At 42.7% G+C, this 22,917-nt stretch overlaps 1 protein-coding gene across 2 annotated transcripts in view; it reads left to right on the top strand.

Annotated features, from left to right (window-relative positions):
• Nucleotides 1-22,917, top strand: part of scamp4 (secretory carrier membrane protein 4) — a 48,854-nt gene that overhangs the window by 15,653 nt on the left and 10,284 nt on the right. For both annotated transcript variants that reach the window (XM_072243804.1, XM_072243805.1), the window contains exons 3-6: nt 991-1,119; nt 20,095-20,251; nt 20,345-20,446; nt 22,152-22,269. In XM_072243804.1, coding sequence (XP_072099905.1) covers nt 991-1,119; nt 20,095-20,251; nt 20,345-20,446; nt 22,152-22,269 — 506 coding nt within the window. The remainder of the gene's footprint in view (nt 1-990; nt 1,120-20,094; nt 20,252-20,344; nt 20,447-22,151; nt 22,270-22,917) is intronic.

The raw sequence follows: 22,917 nt of genomic DNA, 5'->3' as shown, positions 1-22,917 counted from the left end.
CCAGCTCTTAGCTCTATCCCTCCCCCTCCTGTCTTCTCTTATCATTTTGGATCTCCCCCCTCCCCCTCCCACTTTCAAATCTCTTACTATCTCTTCTTTCAGTTAGTCCTGATGAAGGGTCTCGGCCTGAAACGTCGACTGTGCTTCTTCCTATGGACGCTGTCTGGCCTGCTGCGTTCTACCAACATCTTGTGTGTGTTGCTTGAATTTCCAGCATCTGCAGATTTCCTCATGCTTGCGTTCAAAAGATCAAGTTTATTATCATTTCATCTGTCTTCAGTAAAACATTCCTCCAGACCAAAGTACTCAACACAGTAGATATAATTCACACACAATACGTAATGTAATATAACCACAAATAACTTAATAATAAGATGCACAAGTTGAAAAAGTAATAGTATAATGCTACTGCCGCTTCATATGTGATGAGACCTGGGTGGTGGCAGGGAGTTCAGTACTCTCATGACATGGGGAAGGAAGCTATTTCCCATCCTACTAGTTCTTGTCCTAATGTTACAGTACTTCCTGCCTGATGGTAGGGGGTCAAAGAGATTGTTGGGTTGATGGGAGGGATCCTTGACAGTGCTAAGGGCCCTGCATATGTAGCGCTCCTGGTAAATATCTCAGATGGGTGGAGGACCGACTCTGATGAAAATCTCAGCAATCCTTGCAATCTTTGCAGGATCTTGCGGTCAGATGCCTTGCAATTCCTGTACCAGATGGTGATACAACTGGTCAGGATGCTCTCAGTGGTGCTCCTGTAAAAATTGGTTAGATTGGTAGGGGCAGCCTCACTCTAGTGATCAATTTTTAACCCTCATTTGTTTTTTTTCCTCTTGATTGGCCAAATTCTGCTCTTATGTCTTATGATCTTGCATTTTTCTTCTGTATAGCTGCTTTCCAATACACAGCAAGATTTAATGCTGTGCAGAAACTAAAAAAGAAGAATGGTTGATACCTTTAATACTATCAAGTCTTTTCTGTTTTCAGAAAGAGTGAACAATTTCCCCCCACTACCAAAGTTTATTCGTATGAAGCCTTGCTTCTATCAAAACTTTGAAGAGGAAATTCCACCACAGCACTGCCTTCTTGTCAGGAGAATTTATCACTTATGGATCCGTAAGTTGATCTATTTTGTTTCTATGTCGTATATTTGTGCTTTCTGGGTAATCTATATAACCAATGCAAAGAATACAAAATTTTATTAGCAAGTTTCTTTTTCCTATAGTTTTCATATCTGGAATCAGTTTTAATAGAATTTATCATTCTTTTTTAGCTTGACAATTATATGCCAGTGGAAAAAAGAGGGGAAGGATAGAAGAATTAATTTTGTAGCACGCATGTTCATGTGAATAAATCCATTTATTGCTTTGAATGGAACCTTACTATTCTTCATTCTTGCACAATTAATTTTATCACTTTTAGTAATTTTAAGTCTTTGCACTCTCCTGTGGCAAAACAACAAATTTCACATTAACACACACAAAATGCTGGAGGAACTCAGCAAGCCAGACAGCATCAATGGAAAAAAGAACAGTCGATGTTTCGAGCGGAAACCCTTCAGCAGGACTGGAGGAAAAAAAGATGAGGAGTAGATTTAAAATGTGGGGGAGCAGAGAGAGAGAAACACAAGGTGATAGGTGAAACCGGGAGGGGGAGGAATGAAGTAAAGAGCTGAGAAGTTGTCTGATGAAAGGGATACAGGACTGGAGAAGGAGGAAATAGGATCAAGAGAGAACAGAAGGCCAGGGAAGAAAGAAAAGGTGGGGAGGAGCACCAGCGGGGGGTGATGGGCAGGCAAGGAGATAATGTGAGAGAGGGAAAAGGGGATGGGGAATGGTGAAGCAGAGGGCAGGGGGTCCATTACCAGAAGTTCAAGAAGTCGATGTTCATGCCATCAGGTTGGAGGCTGCCCAGACAGAGTATAAGGTGGTTTTCCTCCAACCTGAGTGTGGCCTCATCGTGACAGTTGAAGAGGCCATGGATTGACATATTGGAATGGAAAGTGGAATTAAAATGGCTACTGGGAGATCCCATTTCTTCTGGCGGACAGAGCATTAGTGCTCAGCGAAAAGGTCTCCCAATCTACTTTGGGTCTCACCAATATACAGGAAGCCACACTGGGAGCACTGGACACAGTATACAACCCCAACAGATTCACTGGAAAGTGTCGCCTCACCTGGAAGGACTGCTTGAGGCCCTGAATGGAGGTGAGGGAGGTGGTGTAGAGGACTTATTCTGCTTGCAAGGATAAGTTTCATATAAGATGGTGATAGTAAATCTAATTCTGAAGATTTCGGTCACCTGTTTTACATGGTGTCCAATTTTTTTAGTAACATTTCTATCAATTTGTTAATATAGCTTTTGATTGATGTTTATGCCTATTAGATTCTTTAATCACATTCACTGACTGGTTTCTAATACAGGAGATTAACTTGCTGCAAAGGAGTTAGAGTTGAGAATCCACATGTACTTTTACTGGCAACTGTTCATTTATGTGTGTTGTACAGCACAGTGCAAAAGTCGTAGGCATTTCTATATAGCTAGGCTAAGATTTTTGCATTTTATTATAGTAATTTTATGTATTGCGCTGTACCACTGCTGCAAAAAGAAACAAATTTCATGATATAGGTCATGAGATAAATGGGTCTCTATTGTGGACTGAGAGTGGGAAAGGGGCAGGGAGAGGGGAGTCATGGCTGGGAAAGGGGGAAGGGAGAGGGAAGTACCAGAGAGACATTCTGTAATGATAAAAAAAACTAATTGTTTGGAATCAAGTGACCTTGCCTGGTGTCTCGAGGCTGCGTGTGTCTGCACCCATGCCATTCCCCCACCTGCCCCGGCACTCCTCTGCTACCTGTCCCACACCTATCCTGTGGCGCTCCACCCTCACCATTTCCAACATTCTTTGCTCCTGCCAGATTTACGAACTCGCTCACTGCTCCATATTGACAAATACAATACTGTTCTAAAGTCTTAGGTTCCCTAGCTGTATACAGTTTGTGAACGCTTTGCAGTTACCTGGTTTTCTGCATTAATTACTCATAAAGTGTGGTCTATCTTCATCTAAGTCACCATAATAGATTATCACAATCTGCCTAAACTAATAACACACAAACAATTTTTTTAGTTTAGGCAGATTGTGTTTGTCTTTATTGAACACATTGTTTAATCATTCACAGTCTAGGCTGGAAATAGTAAGTGAACCCTTGTATTTAATAATTAGTAGAACCTCCTTTAGCAGCAATAACCTCCACCAAACATTTCCTGTAGCTGCTGATCAGACTTGCACAACGATAAGGAGGTATCTTAGACATACAAACAAAACCAACATTCCAACATACAAAAACCATTTTAGTTCATCAATATTTCTGGGATACCTTGCATGAACAGCTCTCTTCAGTTCATGCCACAGCATCTCAATTGGGTTAAAGTCTGGACTTTGACTTGGCCATTCCAAAATACAGGTGTCTCCCGCTTTTTGAACGTTCGCTTTACGAAACCTCGCTGTTACAAAAGACCTACATTAGTTACCTGTTTTCGCTAACAGAAGGTGTTTTCACTGTTACGAAAAAAGGCAGCGCGCGATAAAAAGCAGCGCGCGCCCCGAGCAGCCAAGCTCCTCCCCTGGAACTGCATTCAAGCCGGCATTGCTTAAACACGTGCCTGTGGGCATCTGTGCTTTATGTCGATTTATTTTGAGCATCCGTTTGCAAGATGAGTTCTAAGGTATCGGAAAAGACTAAAAGAGCTCCTTAGGGTGTTACACTTAGCGTAAAACTAGACATAATTAAGTGTTTCAATCGTGGTGAACGAAGTAAGGACAAAGTGAGTTTGGCTTGTGGAAGTTGACGAAGATGATGTGGAAAGCGGCCAGTGAAGGAGTGGAGCTTTGAGGCTTTGACTCGAGAGGCTTCGATGAGAAGAGGCGGAGGACGAACTTGCTCGCAGTTAGTCTTTACAATGCCTCCTGAGACGGTGATGTGCCTCACATGTGAGATGTGGCAGTCTTGGGGGAACGCCCCTCTCCCACAGAGTCACATCTGCCATAAGTGCATATGGCTGGGTGATCTGGAAGACCGTGTAAGGAATCTGGAGCAGGAGCTGGATGACCTTCGACTCATAAGGGAGAATGAGGCAGTCATAGATGACAGCTACAGGGAGGTCGTCACACCTAGGCTGTCGAAAGCAGGTCGCTGGGTGACAGTCAGAGGGGAGAAAGCGAAGGTGAGCAGACAGATAGTGCAGAGCACCCCTGTAGCCATTCCCCTGAATAATAAGTTTACCGTCCTGGATACTGTTGGCGGGGATGACCGACCAGGTGTGAGCCACGGTGGCAGGGCCTCCGGCATTGAGTCTGAGCCGGTAGTGCAGAAGCGTGGGACGGAGAAGAGGAGAGCTGTCGTCATTGGAGACTCTATAGTCAGGGGAGCAGACAGGAGATTTTGTGGATGTGAGAAGGACACCCGCATGGTTTGTTGCCTCCCGGGTGCCAGGGTCCGGGATGTCTCTGACCGTGTGCACGACATTCTGGTACGAGAGGGAAAGCAACCAGAAGCCGTGATACATGTAGGGACGAACGACATAGGCAGGAAGAGGGATGAGGTCCTGAAGTGAAAGTTTCGGGAACTAGGCAGAAGGCTGAAGAACAGGACCTCAAGGGTGGCGTTCTCAGAATTGCTGCCAGTGCTGTGTGACAGTGATGATAAGAATTGGAGGAGATGGCAGTTGAATGCGTGGCTGAGGAGTTGGTGCAGGGAGCAGGGATTTAGATTTTTAGATCATTGGGATCTCTTCTGGGGAAGGTGGGACCTATACAGATTGGATGGGTTGCACCTGAACTCGAGGGGAGCAATATCCTTGCAGGTAGGTTTGCTAGCATGGTTCGGGAGGGTTTAAAGTAATTTGCAAGGGGGATGGGACCCAGAGCGATAGAGCAGTGAAAGAAGTGCCTGGAGTAAAGCCAGATCTAACATATAGAGAGGCTTTGAGGAAAGAGAAGCAGATTAAACGGTGTAAAGACAGTAAGGTAGAAGGGCTGAAGTGTGTGTACCTCAATATAAGAAGCATCAGGAACAAAGGTGATGAACTGAGAGCTTGGATGCATACATGGAATTATGATGTAGCGGCCATTACAGAGACTTGGCTGGCAGGAACAGGGCAGGAATGGATTCTCAATATTCCTGGATTTCAATGCTTTAAAAGGGATAGAGAGGGCGGAAAAAGGGGAGGAGGAGTGGCATTATTGGTCAGGGATACTATTACAGCTACAGAAAGGGTGGGTAATGTAGCAGGATCCTCTTTTGAGTCAATATGGGTGGAAGTCAGGAACAGGAAGGGAGCAGTTACTCTACTAGGGGTATTCTATAGGCCCCCTGGTAGCAGCAGAGATACAGAGGAGCAGATTGGGAGGCAGATTTTGGAAAGGTACAAAAATAACAGGGTTGTTATCATGGGTGACTTTAACTTCCCTAATATTGATTGGCACCTGATTCGTTTCAAGGGTTTAGATGGGGCAGAGTTTGTTAAGTGTATTCAGGATGGATTCCTGTCACAGTATGTGGACGGGCCGACTAGGGGGAATGCCATACTAGATCTAGTACTTGGTAATGAACCGTGTCAGGTCACAGATCTCTCAGTGGGTGAGCATCTGGGGGACAGTGATCACTGCTCCCTGGCCTTTAGCATTATCATGGAAAAGGATAGAATCAGTGAGGACAGGAAAATTTTTAATTGGGGAAGGGCAAATTATGAGGCTATAAGGCTAGAACTTGCAGGTGTGAATTGGGATGATGTTTTTGCAGGGAAATGTACTATGGACATGTGGTCGATGTTTAGAGATCTCTTGCAGGATGTTAGGGATAAATTTGTCCCTGTGAGGAAGATAAAGAATAGTAGGGTGAAAGATCCATGGTTGACAAGTGAGGTGGAAAATCTAGTCAGGTGGAAGAAGGCAGCATACATGAGGTTTAGGAAGCAAGGATCAGATGGGTCTATTGAGGAATATAGGGAAGCAAGAAAGGAGCTTAAGAAGGGGCTGAGAAGAGCAAGAAGGGGGCATGAGAAGGCTTTGGCGAGTAGGGTAAAGGAAAACCCCAAGGCATTCTTCAATTATGTGAAGAAAAAAAGGATGACAGGAGTGAAGGTAGGACCAATTAGAGATAAAGGTGGGAAGATGTTCCTGAAGGCTGTGGAAGTGAGCGAAGTCCTCAACGAATACTTCTCTTCGGTATTCACCAATGAGAGGGAACTTGATGATGTTGAGGACAATATGAGTGAGGTTGATGTTCTGGAGCATGTTGATATTAAGGGAGAGGAGGTGTTGGAGTTGTTAAAATACATTAGGATGGATAAGTCCCTGGGGCCTGACAGAATATTCCCCAGGCTGCTCCAGGAGGCAAGGGAAGAGATTGCTGAGCCTCTGGCTAGGATCTTTATGTCCTCATTGTCGACGGGAATGGTACCGGAAGATTGGAGGGAGGCGAATGTTGTCCCCTTGTTCAAAAAAGGCAGTAGGGATAGTCCGGGTAATTATAGACCAGTGAGCCTTACGTCTGTGGTGGGAAAGCTGTTGGAAAAGATTCTTAGAGATAGGATCTCTGGGCATTTAGAGAATCATGGTCTGATCAGGGACAGTCAGCATGGCTTTGTGAAGAGCAGATCATGTCTATCAAGCCTGATAGAGTTCTTTGAGGAGGTGACCAGGCATATAGAGGAGGGTAGTGCAGTGGATGTGATCTATATGGATTTTAGTAAGGCATTTGACAAGGTTCCACACGGTAGGCTTATTCAGAAAGTCAGAAGGCATGGGATCCAGGGAAGTTTGGCCAGGAGGATTCAGAATTGGCTTGCCTGCAGAAGGCAGAGGGTGGTGGTGGAGGGAGTACATTCAGATTGGAGGATTGTGACTAGTGGTGTCCCACAAGGATCTGTTCTGGGGACCTCTACTTTTCGTGATTTTTGTTAATGACCTGGATGTGGGAGTAGAAGGGTGGGTTGGCAAGTTTGCAGACAACACAAAGGTTGGTGGTGTTGTAGATAGTATAGAGGATTGTCAAGGATTGCAGAGAGACATTGATAGGATGCAGAAGTGGCAGATGCAGTTCAATCCAGAGAAGTGTGAGGTGGTACACTTTGGAAGGACAAACTCCAAGGCAGAGTACAAAGTAAATGGCAGGATACTTGGTAGTGTGGCGGAGCAGAGGGATCTGGGGGTACATGTCCACAGATCCCTGAAAGTTGCCTCACAGGTGGATAGGGTAGTTAAGAAAGCTTATGGGGTGTTAGCTTTCATAAGTCGAGGGATAGAGGTTAAGAGTCACGATGTAATGATGCAGCTCTATAAAACTCTGGTTAGGCCACACTTGGAGTACTGTATCCAGTTCTGGTCACCTCACTATAGGAAGGATGTGGAAGCGTTGGAAAGGGTGCAGAGGAGATTTACCAGGATGCTGCCTGGTTTAGAGAGTATGCATTACGATCAGAGATTAAGGGAGCTAGGGCTTTACTCTTTGGAGAGAAGGAGGATGAGAGGAGACATGATAGAGGTGTACAAGATAATAAGAGGAATAGATAGAGTGGATAGCCAGCGCCTCTTCCCCAGGGCACCACTGCTCAATACAAGAGGACATGGCTTTAAGGTAAGGGGTGGGTAGTTCAAGGGGGATATTAGAGGAAGGTTTTTTTACTCAGAGAGTGGTTGGTGCGTGGAATGCACTGCCTGAGTCAGTGGTGGAGGCAGATACACTAGTGAAATTTAAGAGACTACTAGACAGGTATATGGAGGAATTTAAGGTGGGGGCTTATATGGGAGGCAGGGTTTGAGGGTCAGCACAACATTGTGGGCCAAAGGGCCTGTAGTGTGCTGTACTATTCTATGTCTACATCGAAGAGGTTTTGGCATCCCATGACCAAGAACTGATAGATGAAGAGCTGTTGCAATTGGAAGAGGAAAGGATAACAATTGAATGCAGTAGCGAACGGACCGAAAGTGAAGTCGTCCAGGAACTGAACGTGAAGCAACTGAATGAGATGATAGAAAAATGCGCGAGGCTAAGTAGTCAAGCATACTGTCGTTTTTCAAGCTTCCACAGCAGACGACGAACCTCGACCTTCAACATCGAGGCAGGCAGACACAGAAGAAGATGACCTGCCTGCCCTGATGGAAACAGACGATGATGAGATGACACCTCAGTGTCCCACCACCCCAACCCCCGAGCCACGGAGAATGCTGCGGTAGCCAGGATGCTCCCAGCACATCTTTAAGAAAAAAGCTGAAATAAACAAGCTAATTAATTAGGTGTCGCCAGTCGGCCCAGATCAGAGGCGATTGCCGATTGCGTCGCCTCTGATCTGGGCCAACATTTACGTGCCGGGCAGCACCTAATTAATTAGCTTGTTTATTTCGGCTTTTTTCTTAAAGATATGCTGGGTACGTCCCGACTACCACTGTATCGCTGCATTCTCTGCAGATCGGTATCGGTTCGCTGGCTGGCGGTTGGGGACCACTGCACCACCCCAACCTCCGACGACTCAGCCTAACACACCATCATCAGTGTGCTTGGCACTGTCTTCCCAATTCTGGTAAGTGATACTACACTGTACATACATTATTTCTACTTTATATAGGCTGTGTATTTTTATGCATTATTTGGTATGATTTGGCAGCTTCATAGCTTAACTTGACTGCAGCTGGATCTTTAACTTCCTCACAGACAGGACTCAGGCTGTAAAAATAGGGGACAAGCTCTCCTCTACAATCACTCTGAGCACTGGTGCCCCACAAGGCTGTGTACTCAGCCCCCTGCTGTACTCACTGTACAGCCATGATTGTGTAGCCAAGTTTCCAGCGAACTCAATATATAAGTTTGCTGATGACACAACAATTGTAGGCCGTATCTTGGGTAATAATGAGTTTGAGTACAGAGAGGAAATTAAGAACCTGGTGGCATGGTGCAAAGAGAATAATCTATCCCTCAACGTCAGCAAGACGAAGGAATTGGTTGTTGACTTCAGAAGGAGTAGTGGACCGCACAACCCAATTTACATTGGTGGTGCGCAAGTGGAACAGGTCAAAAGCTTTAAGTTCCTCGGGGTCAATATCGCAAATGATCTGACTTGGTCCAACCAAGCAGAGTCCACTGCTAAGAAGGCCCACCAGCGCCTTTACTTCCTGAGAAAACTAAAGAAATTTGGCCTGTCCCCTAAAACCCTCACTAATTTTTATAGATGCACCGTAGAAAGCATTATTCTGGAGTGCATCACAACCTGGTATGGAAGTTGTCCTGTCCAAGACCGGAAGAAGCTGCAGAAGATCATGAACACGGCGCAGCACATCACACAAACCAATCTTCCGTCCTTGGACTCACTTTACACCGCACGCTGTCGGAGCAGTGCTGCCAGGATAATCAAGGACACGACCCATCCAGCCAACACACTTTTCGTCCCTCTTCCCTCTGGGAGAAGGCTCAGGAGTTTGAAGACTCGTACGGCCAGATTTGGGAACAGCTTCTTTCCAATTGTGATAAGACTGCTGAACGGATCCTGAGCCGGATCTGGGCCATACCCTCCAAATATCTGGACCTGCCTCAGTTTTTTTGCACTACCTTACTTTCCATTTTCTATTTTCTATTTATGATTTATAATTTAAATTTTTAATATTTACTATCGATTTGTACTCCAGGGAGCGGGAAGCGCAGCATCAAATATCGCTGTGATGATTGTACGTTCTAGTATCAATTGTTTGGCAACAATAAAGTATGGAGAGAGTGTTTCTGCTGAGAGCACTTGCGTGAGATTTTCGCTACGGAGGACAGTGCGGCAATGATTGTAGAAAAGTATTTCTACCTTATATAGGCTGTGTATTTATCATATCATTCCTGCTTTTACTATATGTTACTATTATTTTAGGTTTTACGTGTTATTTGGCATGATTTGGTAGGTTATTTTTTGGGTCTGCGAGCGCTCACAAATTTTTCCCAATTAAGTAAATGGTAATTGCTTCTTCGCTTTATGACATTCCGGCTTACGAACTGTTTCATAGGAACACTCTACCTTCAGATGGCGGGGGAAACCTGTACAAATTTTCTTCTTTTTAAACCATTCTGTTGTTGATTTACTCTTGTATTTCAGATTATTGTCTTGTTGTATCATTCGACTTCTTTTAAGCTTCAGGTGACTGACTGCTACCCTGACATTCTCCTGTAAAATGTCTTGATACAATTTTGAATTCATTGTTCCCTCAACGATTGCAAACTGTCCAAGCCCTGAGGCAGCAAAGTAGCCCCAAGCCATGATGTTCCTTCCACCATGCTTCACAGTTGAGATGAGGTTTTAATGTTGGTGAGCAGTGCCCTTTTTCCTCCAAAAATTTCAAATTTTGTCTCACCTGTCCACAGAACATTGTCCCAGAAACATTGTGGAACATCCAGGTAGTCTTTTACAAACTTCAGACGTGCAGCAGTGATTTTTGGAGAGCAGTGACTTCCTCTGTGGTGTCCTTCCATGAACACCAGTCTTGTTCAGTGTTTTTCTTTTAGTGGACACATGAACAGAGATTTTGGCAAGTTCTAGAGAATTCTGCAGGTCTTTTGCTGTTACCCTTGGGTTCTTTTTCACCTCCTTCAACATTGCATGTTGTGCTCTTGGTGTAACCTTTGCAGGATGCTCACTCCTAGGGAGAGTAGCAACGTTACTGAATTTCCTCCCTTTGGAGAGAATTTTTCTTACTGTGGACTGGTGAACACTCAGGTCTTTAGAAATGCTTTTGTAGCCTTTTCCAGTTTCATGCATCCCTACAATTCTTTTTCTAAGGTCCTTTGAAAGTTTTTTCATTGAGGCATGGTGCATATAAATAGAGCTTTCTTGAGAAGAGCAGGCTCTGTCAGTAACCTGACTTATGTGCCTTTTTTATAGGGCAGGGCACCCCTACAACCCACACCTCCAATCTCATCTCATAGTCTTTGTAGATGGCATTACCCCAGAGGTTCACATACTTTTTTTGAACTAGACTGAGATTGTTTAAATGGTGTACTTAGTATTGACAAAAAGAAGTACAATTGTTTAATGTGTGTTGTTAGTTTAGGCAGATTGTGTTTGTCTATTATTGCAGCTTAGATGAAGATCTGGCAGGATTATGAGTAATTAATGAAAACAGGTAATTGCAAATGGTTCACAAACATCTTCTTGCAACTGTCTACCAGTCTATTGAAGAAGACAGGTGTGAGGGGTCACTCCCTCCAACAAGCAATCAAGTCCCTGTCAAATGCAGCAGAAGAAAGCAGCAATTGGATTTGGATTAAAAGGAAAGACAACAACTGGGCTGCAAGATGAAGACAGGAGGGTTTGGAACTGAGGGGGGTGTATCTGGGACGCCAGGTAGCACCGTTGAGCCCTCTGGAGACATCGTGGGCTTATCAATGAAACGTCAAAGAAGGAGGGTGCCCACCTGATGACCCCGATGATGTACCTACCCTCCCTCCTTGTCACCACTCCAAGCCCACTGCCAACATCAACAGTGCCGACTTACCATAGGGATTGAAACATCAAGTCCTAGTAGCTCTACTGTGCCTAAACCCTTCGCACAGTAATGTACCACTAGAGCAAGATGGCGCTGGTGAACAAAGGTGATGTTCTCTGGCTACATGCAGTACTACTTTTGAATTAGTCTCACTGCAATCTGCAGCATGTAATTTCCCTTTAAGCAATGTACTTTTAAATCAACTTTAATAATCAGTGAATTTCACTATCTTCTGAAGGACTCAGCTGGCTTAACTTTTATGCAAGCAGGTACACTACCTTTTAGCAGACGAAGGTTCATCACTCTGGCCAGAAATGAGGGAGGAGAAGGGGATTCCAAGCCAGGCTGAAACAGGCAAAATGAGATCCTCCTCTGTCCAGCATCTTGTTAGCAAATGTACAGTCACTGGAGATCAAAATTGAGGTCTTGAGAGCAAGATGGCTGTATCAGAGGGAAATGAGAGATTATTGTGTTCTATGTATAATCAAGACATGGCTTTTCCCCAGCATGTCAGTTACGGCGATCAGACCAAAAGCTTCTCAGTTCACAGGATGGACCAAAATACTGATTCGAGAATGGCAAAAGGTGAAGGTATGTGTTTCATGATAAATTCACTAGTGCTTCGATATGGTGATTTTGTCAAACTCATGTTCCTCTCAACTTTGAACACCAAATGGTCAAATATCTTCTGAGGAGTTCTCATCTGTGATTTTCACATAACACCAGCTACTGACTATAATCAAGTGCTTGAGATACTCCATGATACTGTCTCCAAACAAGAAACAGTCCATCCTGGTGCATTTCAAATCATTGTTGGGAACTTCAGCCAGGCTTGTTTGAAGAAAACCCTGCTCAGTTACCATAAGCATATAACCTGTAGCACCAGAGGTCCTAACACACTAGACCACTGTTATACTAAGTTAAGGAATGCCTACTGCTCCATGCCCAGTCTGCATTTTGGTAAATCTGATCACTCGGCTGCCCTTCTACCTGCATACAGGCAAAGGCTAAAGAGCAAAGCTCCAGAGATGAGGACAACAAAGAGGTGGTTGCAGGAAGCAGAGGAGCAGTTACAGGATTGCTTTGAGTTGGTGGACGAGGCCATGTTCAAGAACTGATCTGTGGAATGGAATCAATACACCATGTCACAGATTTCATTAAAACATTTGAAGATGAGTGTGTGTCCACAAGATCATTCAGGGTCTTCCCCAACCAGAAGCCCTGAGTGGAACATGAGATCTGCAGGCTGCTGAGGGCCAGATCAAGAAAGTTACAAGAAGTCCAGTTTCCAGAAAGCCATCTCATGGGCAAAGTGGCAATTCCAGACTAGACTTGAATCAGGGAAGGATTTTCGACAGTTGTGGCAGGGCTTGAACACTATCGCCTCTTAAAAAGTTAAATTAAGCAACATAGGTGACAAGAAGGCTTCACTTCCAGATGAACTCAATGTTTATGCTTGCTGTAACCATCAAAACATGGAGGAACCATTATGAACTCCCACAACCCCCGATGATACTCTGATTTCAATCTCTGAGGCCAACGTGTGAGCAGCTTACAGGAGGGCGAACCCTCAAAGCAGCCAGCCCAGACAATGCTAAAGACCTGTGCTGATCAACTGGCAAGAATGTTCACTGAGATCTTTCACCTTTCACTTCAGCAGTTTGAGGTGCTCATCTATTTCAAGCAGATTTTACCTAAACTGGTGCCAATGAGGAACGTTTTAATCTGCCCCACTTACATTCACAGTGATGAAGTGTTTTGAGAGGTTGATGATGAAACATCAACTCCTGCCTGAGAAACTGTGTGGATCCACTCCAATTTGCCTGCTGTCACAGCAGATCCCATATCATTGGCTCTTCACTCCACCCTATAACACCTGGATAGTGAAGATACATACATCAGGTTGCTCTTCATTAACTTCAGCCTGGCACTCAATACTATCATCCCCTCAAAACAAATGAATATGCTTTAAGACCTTGGCCTCAATACCTCTTTTTGCAACTTGATTTTTCTCACTTGCAGACCCCAGGTAAGTTCAGATTGGCAACAACATCTCCTTCACTATCTCCATCAGTATAGGCTGTGTGCGTAACCCTCTGCTGTACTAGCTTTCCACTTACAATTGTGTGGCTAAGCACAGCTCCAATGCCATATTTAAGTTTGCCAACAACACCTCTGCTGTTGGCCAAATCAGGATATAGGAATGAGATTGAAAATCTGGCTGAGTGGTAACATAGAAAACCTACAGCACAATACAGGCCCTTTGGCCCACAAAGCTTTGCCGAACATGTCTTTACCCTAGAACTACCTAGGCTTACCCATAGCTCTCTATTTTTCTAAGCTCCATGTGCTTATCCAGGAGTCTCTTAAAAGACCCTATCATTTCTGCCTCCACCAACGCTGCTGGCAGCCCATTCCATTCTGTGTTTTAAAAAAAAACAAAAACTTACCCCTGACATCTCCTCTGTACCTACTTCCAAGCACCTTAAAACTATGTCCTCTCATGCTAGCCATTTCAGCCCTGGCAAAAAAGCCAGTGACTATCCACACAATCAATGCCTCTCATTATCTTGTACACCTCTGTCAGGTCACCTCTCATCCTTCATCACTCCAAGAAGAAAAGGCTGAATTCACTCAACCTATTCTCATAAGGCATGCTCCCCAATCCAGGCAACATCCTTGTAAATCTCTTCTGCACCCTTTCTATGGTTTCCACACCCTTCCTGTAGTGAGGAGACCGGAATTGAGCACAGTACTCCAAGTGGGGTCTGACCAGAGTCCTACATAGCTGTAATATTACCTGTCGGCTCTTAAACTCAACACCACGGTTGATGAAGGCCAATACACCATATGCCTTCTTAACCACAGAGTCAACCTGCGTAGCAGCTTTGAGTGTTCTATGGACTCAGACCCCAAGATCCCTCCAATCCTCCACACTGCCAAGAGTCTTATCATTAATGCTATATTCCTGCCATCATATTTGACCTACCAAAATGAACCACCTCACACTGTCTGGGTTGAACTCCATCTGCCACTTCTCAGCCAAGTTTTGCATCCAATTAATGTCCCGCTGTAACCTCTGACAGCCCTCCACGCTATGCACAACACCTCCAACCTTTGTGTCATCAGCAAATTTACTAACCCATCCCTCCACTTCCACATCCAGGTCATTTATTAAAATCACAGAGATTACCACAACAACAACCTCTTATTCAAAGTCAGCAAGATCAAGGAGCTGATTATTGACTTCAGAAGGAGAAAGCCAGAAGTCTATGAGCAGTCCTTAACGGGGATGAGAGTTGGAGGGGGTCAGAAACTTTAAATTACTCAGTGTTATCATTTCAGAGGACCTGACTTGGGCCCAGCATGTAAGTGCAATAACGAAGGAAGCATTGCAGCGCATCTACTTCCATAAAAGTTTGTGAAAATTCGGCATGACATATAATACTTTGACAAACTTCTATAGATGTATGGTGGAGAGCTTCACAGAATGGTATGAAATCACCAATGCCCTTGAACAGAAAATCCTACAAAAAGTAGTGGATACGGCCCAGTTCATCACGGGTAAAGCAGTCCTCACCTTTGAGAATATCGACTTGAAGCATTGTCACAGGAAAGCAGCATCCATCATCAGGGACCTCCACCACTCAGGGCTCATACAATCAGGCTCTTGAACCAAAAGGAATAACTTCACTGAACCTCATTTACCCCGTCATTGAAATGTTCCCACAACCTATGGACTCACTTTCAAGGACTCTTCATTCTCAAGTTCTTGATATTTTTTGTTTATTTATTTATTATTATTATTATTATTTCTTTCTGTTTGTATTTGCACAGTTTGTTGTCTTTTGCACACTGGTTGAAGTTGGTGTAGTCTTTCATTGATTCTGTTATGATTATTATTCTGTTATGAGCTTATCGAGTATGCCTGCAAGAAAATGAATCTCAGGGTTGTATATGGTGACATATGTGTACTTTGATAATAAATTTACTTTAAACTTTATTGAAAATAACCAAAAATTTATACAGTAAATGTAATGTTATAAATGTAACTATTCTTGATAGAAATGTTACGAAACAAAATTGGACGCCAGATAAGACAGGTGACCAAAATTTTCAGAAACAGGTTTACTATCACCACCTTATATTATGTGAAATTTGTTATTTTGTGACAGCTGTACAATGCAGACATAAAATTATTATCAATTTCAAAATTAATAGTGGGGGGAAAAGGATACTGAGGTAGTATTGTTTAACATACAGAGAGCATACATCTCTTACAGAGATGAGGAGAAGTTTATTTAGTCAAAGTGTGTGAATCTGTCAAAGTTATTGGATATATTTAAAGCGGAGGTTGATAGGTTCCTGATTAGTAAAGATATGAAAGGTTACGGGGAGAAGGCAAGGGTTTAGAGTTGAAAGAATTAACAAATCAGCCATGATGGAATGGCGGAGCAGACTTGATGGACCAAATGACCTAATTCTGCTCCTCAACCTTATGGTCTTTGGAATCATTCATAAATACGATGGTGGAGGGATCAAATTTATTTCTGAGCAGTTGAGTGTGCATCATCAGACTCCTGTACCTCCCTTCAAATGGTGTAATGAGAAGAGGGCACATCCCAGTTGTTGATGGTCTTTAGTGATGGTTGCCAGCTTCTTGAGCACTGCCTCTTGTAAATTCCTCAATGGTAGAGATGATTACACTAAATTGAGCTGAACTAAACTGAATATTCCTAGACTGTTTCAAGGACTCTGTGGTTTGATATTTAGTATTCCTTGTGTTATTTGCTAATTTTTTGCTGTTTGTGCGATTTCTTTTTGTGTGCTGGGCGTTTGCTGTTTTCTTTGTACGGGTTCTATGGTGTCTGTTTCATGAGTGTCTGTGGGAAGGTGAATCTCCAGGTTGTATACCGGATACGTACTTTGTTAATAAATGTACTTTGTTAATAAATGTACTTTGAATCTTTGTTGAGTCTACTTGGAGCTGACAGAGTCTTCTGAACGAAGTACTGGGTTTTAAGAATAACTTTTTTCTAGGAGAGAAAAAGAAGAGAAGTCTAGAGACTTTGGATCAATGTGGTCCAGAGTTTAAGGCCAAGGTGGCAGAAGGAAAGAAACAAACGTTATTGGTGGAGCTATTAAAACAAAATATTTAGCAGGTCAATAGCTGGGCACATGGCCAAGTGGTTAAGGCATTGGACTAGCAACCTGAAGGTCGTGAGTTTGAGCCCCAGCCGAGGCAGCGTGTTGTGTCCTTGAGCAAGGCACTTAATCACACATTGCTCTGCGACGACACTGGTGCCAAGCTGTATGGGTCCTAATGCCCTTCCCTTGGACAACATTGGTGTGGTGGAGAGGGGAAACTTGCAGCATGGGCAACTGCTGGTCTTCCATACAACCTTGCCCAGGCCTGCACCCTGGAGAGTGAAGACTTTCCAGGTGCAGATCCATGGTCTCGCAAGACTAATAGATTGCAGAACAAGTGAAATCTCTGAGACTGGTCTGAATAGAGAAGTTTACAAAGAAAGGGAGGAACCAAGGCTACAGAGATATTTGGGAAAATAAGGATAGTATTTTTAATTATGAAACAGACTTGTTAATTTTAAGCCTATTAAACATAAGATACCAATCTATCAATGTCAAATTTGGAGTGCTTTGGAAATCCCACCTAGGTTTTGATAAAGAGATAGCAAAACCAGTCAGTTAAGTCTGCAAAGTAAACCTTGTGAGAACCAGCACTTTTGTTAATACTTGTGATATTGCAGGAAAAAAAATTGAATGAGGTTTAAATGTTTATCTGTGGTAATTTACTGTATTTTGGGTATAAACCTCTTAAAAAAAGCAATCTTTCCTCTTTTTTTGTATATTTCTTCTGTTGAAAACACTCCTATCCAGTCAGATGAAAGGAAGGTAATACTATAAGACTGTGAAAGACTTTGGAAAGTGTGTTTTCAGTTGTAAGGAACAGCAAAACTAAAGCCAAAAAAATAGCGAACTGCTGCAAAAATTAAGTAGGGATTAACAAGAAACCATTGCAAGAAAGCTGGAAGTGTGAAACTAGCAGTCACAGGGTGGTTGAAGCAGGTCATGTCAGTGCATTACAGGGGTAGTTAGATTAGAATATAGAAGAGTCAATGGTTAAGCTGATAGATTTGGATAAGGAAAGTTAGGAGGAACCCAAATGATTCAGTAGGATCAGGATGGATGTTGGTTGGTTGAACTGTCTGCTTGCTGTCTGTATATTTTGTTGATTAGTCACATTCAAATTTATTGATTAACAGCATTATTTAGGGCTCCTATGTTGAACTGCTGGAGAAGAGATTCCACCCTACTTTCGTAATGTGGTTGATAGAAATCAACCCCACCACACCTTGTCATTAGCAGTATTGGAAACGTAGAACTCTATTTGCTGCACAATTTCACAGAGTTATATAGCACTTTAGTTCAGCATGGACTAGACAGGCTAGAAACAGGTCCTTCAGCCCATCTAGTCCATGCTTACTGTTATTCTATCTAGTCCCATTGATCTAGACCAGGACCATAACCTTTCATACCTCTCCGATCCACATATTTATCCAAACTTCTCTTAAATATTGCCATCAGACCTGCATCCACCATTTCCACTAGCAGCTCCTTCCACACTCACACCAACCTCTGACTGAAGAGGTTTCCCTTAAATATTTCACCCTTCATCCATGACTTCTAGTCCTAGTGTCACCCACCCTCAGTTACTCTACCCCTCATAATTTTGTGTAGCTCTATCAAACACAAAACACACCTCATCTGCCTTGATGTTGTGGTTGGGAAGGGTGTTGGGATTTAACGGTTTCAGAGCACATTTACCACTCTGATTTGTGCTCCTGCTTCCCCTTCAATATGACCATTGATGCATAACTTTGCTCACTGTCCTGCCCTAAGGATCACTAAAGTAGCTTGCCAATAAACAAAATCTACTAAAATAAAAATCAGTTTTGCTAACTAGTTTTCAAAACTAGAGTTATGTTCTTCAGCTTGTCAGAGTCCTCTGTCCTGGGCCAGTCTTTCAAGCTGTTCCCAGGTATAGCTATCGTACGTCGTCTATGTGAAGATTGCACCTCTCCCAGGAATGAGGTCCTCCAAGCCTCTGTTAGTGTTTCTGTAGCTCTGGGTTTTTATGGGATGGGTTGCTAGCCCTATGCTCAACCCTCCACCTTTGGCACCATCTGTGGTGGAGTTATAGTTATGGTATAGGGGTGGGGGCATCTGCGCAATATTGAAATAAGTTGCAAAAACTTGTAAAATTAGTCAGCTCCATCATGGGTACTAGCCTCTGTAGTATCCAAGACATCTTTAAGCAGCGGTGCCTTAGGAAGGTGGCGTCCATCATTAAGAATTCCCTGCTGCGCCAGACATGCCCTCTTCACACTATTATCATTGAGAAGGAGGTACAAAAGCCTGAAGGCATGCACTCAGTGATTGAGGAACAGCTCCTTCAGTTCCTCCCCCGTCCCCCCACCATCCAATTTCTAAACGGATGTTGAACCCATGAACACTACTTCACTACTGTTTTACTTTTTTTTTGCACTACTTATTTTAACTTTAACAGTTTTATATTTATATATATTTGAATCTAAAAATTGTGTGTATTAAGCAAGTTAATTATTAATGGTCTGTTCTTGTCTTTAGGCATTTAAATTGATTTGGTATAGCAAATGAATTAGATCCAATTGCTGATGAGTGCTATCGTGATTATTATATAATGTGTAGACCTGTATACACCGTACTTCCAGATATTTAAAAACCTTTATTACCACTGGCTCACAAGCTGGTTAGGTGAGCAGGTAGTTCATGGCACAAGTTAGAAAAAACATAGATTGTATTTAATCAATATGATAACTGTTGCGTAAGTCCCTCATTGCTGAAGATCTGGGATGATTTGTCCCTGCCCCATTCAAACATGAAGTGTGGTGGGTTTAATGGAACACAATGTCGCTGACCCAAAATATACAATATACGAATAATAGATATACGATAATATTTGCAGTGAACAAACATTAGTTCAAGTTTAATTGTCATTCAACCATATACGTAATACAGCCCAACAAAACAGTATTCCTCTGGGGCCAAGGTGCAAAACACTACCAACAGTCACAGTACATGGCACATAACACATATAATACATAACGCTTATAGTATATAAGTGCTAGTGGATCCCCAGATGAATGCAATACAGCTTGTTTTCCACCAAGTGAACACTGGAGAGCAGCCCCCAACCCAGGACAGATTCCAACACGCCCACAGAAGCCTCTGCTCTCTCTCACACAACCTCCAGCGTCTCCTCTCTTGGGCATCTGCCGCAGGTGACACCACAACAAGAGGGCATGAGAGAGAACAGTAATTTGCATTCAAATGGCAGAGCACAAGAGAAAATGCATTTAACATAGTGCTGTTTTCTCCCTGGGCAGTAGCTACAGGTTTTGCAAAAAAGACATTTGGATAGTGACATCCTCTTTCCATTAAAAGAGTTTTTGCTTTGCAGAAAATCCATTGTACTTATTGATCACAGTCCTAACTAAACTTTTCTTTGTTTTCAGTTTACAGCGTGACCCTGGCAGTGAACTTGGTTGGTTGCTTGGCTTGGTTGATAGCTGGAGATAGTGCTATCAATTTTGGCCTGGCCATACTCTGGCTTGTTCTTTTCAGCCCCAGTTCGTACGTCTGCTGGTTTCGTCCAGTTTATAAAGCATTTAGGTAAGTACTTGCGTAAAGATGAAAATAATTTTAGTGGATTGATGTGGTTCCCCAGATTTATGCTTAAAGCTTGTAATTATTTTTCCCCAACAGATCTGATAGTTCCTTTAACTTCATGGCATTCTTCTTCATTTTTGCTGCTCAGATTATATTTGTAACTTTGCAAGCGATTGGCTTCAGAGGGTGGGGTGCCTGGTGAGTATAACAACAAGGGAGAGGGCAACCTTAGAAACTATTTTCCACGTCTTATATAATGTTTTAGTTTATCTCTGTTCATTGTGATATGTTGTATACATACACTCGGTAGCCACTTTATGAGGTACAGGAGTAGAACTCAGTGTGGTCTTCTGTTGCTTTACCCCATCTACTTCAAGGTTCGACATGTTGTGCGTTCAGAAATGCTCTTCTGCACACCACTGTTGTAACGCTTGGTTATTTGACTTACTGTTGCCTTCCTGTTGGCTTGAACCAGTCTGGCCATTCTCCTCTGACCTCTCTCCATATCAAGGCATTTTCACCCACAGAACTGCCTCTCACTGGATTTTTTTAAATTCTAGAGCAGGGATTCCCAACCTTAATCGTGGCAGTGTAGTGATTAGCACAATACTTTGCAGTACAGGCGACCGGGTTCAATTCCTGCCGCTGCCTGTAAGGGGTTTGTACATTCTCCCTGTGACTACGTAGATTTCCTCCGGGTGTTTCAGTTTCCTCCCACGGTACAAAGATGTACCGGTTGGTAGGTTAATTGGTCAATGTAAGTTGTCCTGTAATTAGGCAAGAATAAAATTAGGATGATTGCTGGGTGGCATGGCGTGAAGGGCCGGAACGCTCACTCTGCATTGTATCATAATAAAACTAAAAAACACTTTTTAATGCCATGGACCCCTACCATTAACTGAGAATCTGCAGACCCCAGGTTGGGAACCCCTACTCTAGAGATTGCTGTGCGTGAAAACCCCAGGGAATTATCAGTTTCTGAGATACTCAAACCACCCTGCATGGCACCAACAATCATTCCACAGTCAAAATCACTTAGATCACATTTCTTTCCCATTCTTATGTTTGGTCCGAACAACAACTGAACCTTTTCACTATGTCTGCATGCTTTTATGCATTGCGTTACTGCCTCATGATTGGCTGATTAGATACTTCCATTAATGAGCAGGTGTACCTAATAAAGTGGCCACTGAGGGTAGATCTGCATTGAATTCATGTAATACTTCCTACCTGTCACAAGGTGGCAAAATCTTACAAGACAATACTCCAACACAATGCACAAAAGCAACACACACAAAATGCTGGAGGAACTCAGCAGATCAGGCAGCAACTATGGAAATGAACAAACAGTCAACATTTTGGGCCAAGACCCTTCATCAGGACTCACGAAAGTCTTTCTTTATCCCAGAGATAAAGTATCTTGCATTTTAAACTTTCAGTCTGTTGTGAAGGGTATTATTTGACTTAGTAATACTGTGGTTAACTGAGCTGTTTTCTCCTCACTTCTCTGAAGAAATGGGCAATGGTACCAACAAGTGCAGACTGATCAGTAAAATAATCACCAGCAGTCATCAGTCATTATGTTAAATTAACTAAATTACTGAGATGTTGCCGCCTCCAGTAGTGTGACCAATAACTAATGCTGCTGATGCTATCTTCTGCATGAAAAAAGCACCATCTTTGGAATTGATATAGTCACAAGGCAGGTATAGAGTAGAGCAGGTGGTGTATACTTTTGGATTTCGTCAGTATTTGTCCTTTAGCCAGATGAATGGATTTCTTTTCTGGTTTGTTTAGGTGACCGTAATAGAAAATGCCAAAAAAGCATGTGTTTTTATGTCTGCATTAAGGGCCAATGATAAAGGTGATCGATTATAATGAAACCGCTGTTTTCTAATTTCAGTGGATGGATGGTTGCCATTTGGATGTTCTCGTATAATGTTGGTGCTGGAGTGGTCATGCTCTTTCCTGCAATTATGTTCACAGCAGTAGCAATCCTGAGTGTCCTCGTAATTCTCCGTGTAAGTATTTTCCCTCTCTGCTTATCGGAATATGTTCTTTTCATGTTTTTCAGAAATTATAATTGCAGCCTTCAATAAGAATTCAGAACAATACTTCTCAGTTAACAGGCAAAAATGCACAGCATAATGCTTGTTGATGCTGCAACAAAATCCCAGTTATAATGGTGGATCTTAATTCAATTATAAATTTACCACCTAAAAGAAATGATTGATGCTGATTAGGAACTTGAATACCATTCCAAGTAGAATAGAGCTCATCCAAGATAATAACTAAATTCCATTGTTCAGGTTCTTTTTCTTTCAAGAAAACTATTTGCAGAAATAATATGGTCCTCTGAGTGTTTTTCTCTATGTGCATGTTATTCCTTGTATGCTATTAAAAATACTTGCCCTTATCTACAGTTGCAAGAAAAAGTTTATGAACCTTTTGCAATACCTGGTTTTCTGCATGAATTACTCATAAAATATGGTCTGATCTTCATCCAAGTCACAATAATAGACAAACACAATTTGCCTAAACTAATAACACACAAGAAATTGTACTTTTCATGTCTTTATTGAACATTTGGTTTAATCATTCACAGTCCAGACAGATAGAAGTATGTGAACCCTTGTATTTAATAACTGGTAGAACCTCCTTTAGCAGTA

Source organism: Mobula birostris, chromosome 26 (genome assembly GCF_030028105.1).
Source record: "Mobula birostris isolate sMobBir1 chromosome 26, sMobBir1.hap1, whole genome shotgun sequence".
Taxonomy (NCBI): Eukaryota; Metazoa; Chordata; class Chondrichthyes; order Myliobatiformes; family Myliobatidae; genus Mobula; species Mobula birostris.
Note: the sequence above shows the minus strand (reverse complement) of the source record. Positions and strands in the feature narration are given on the sequence as shown.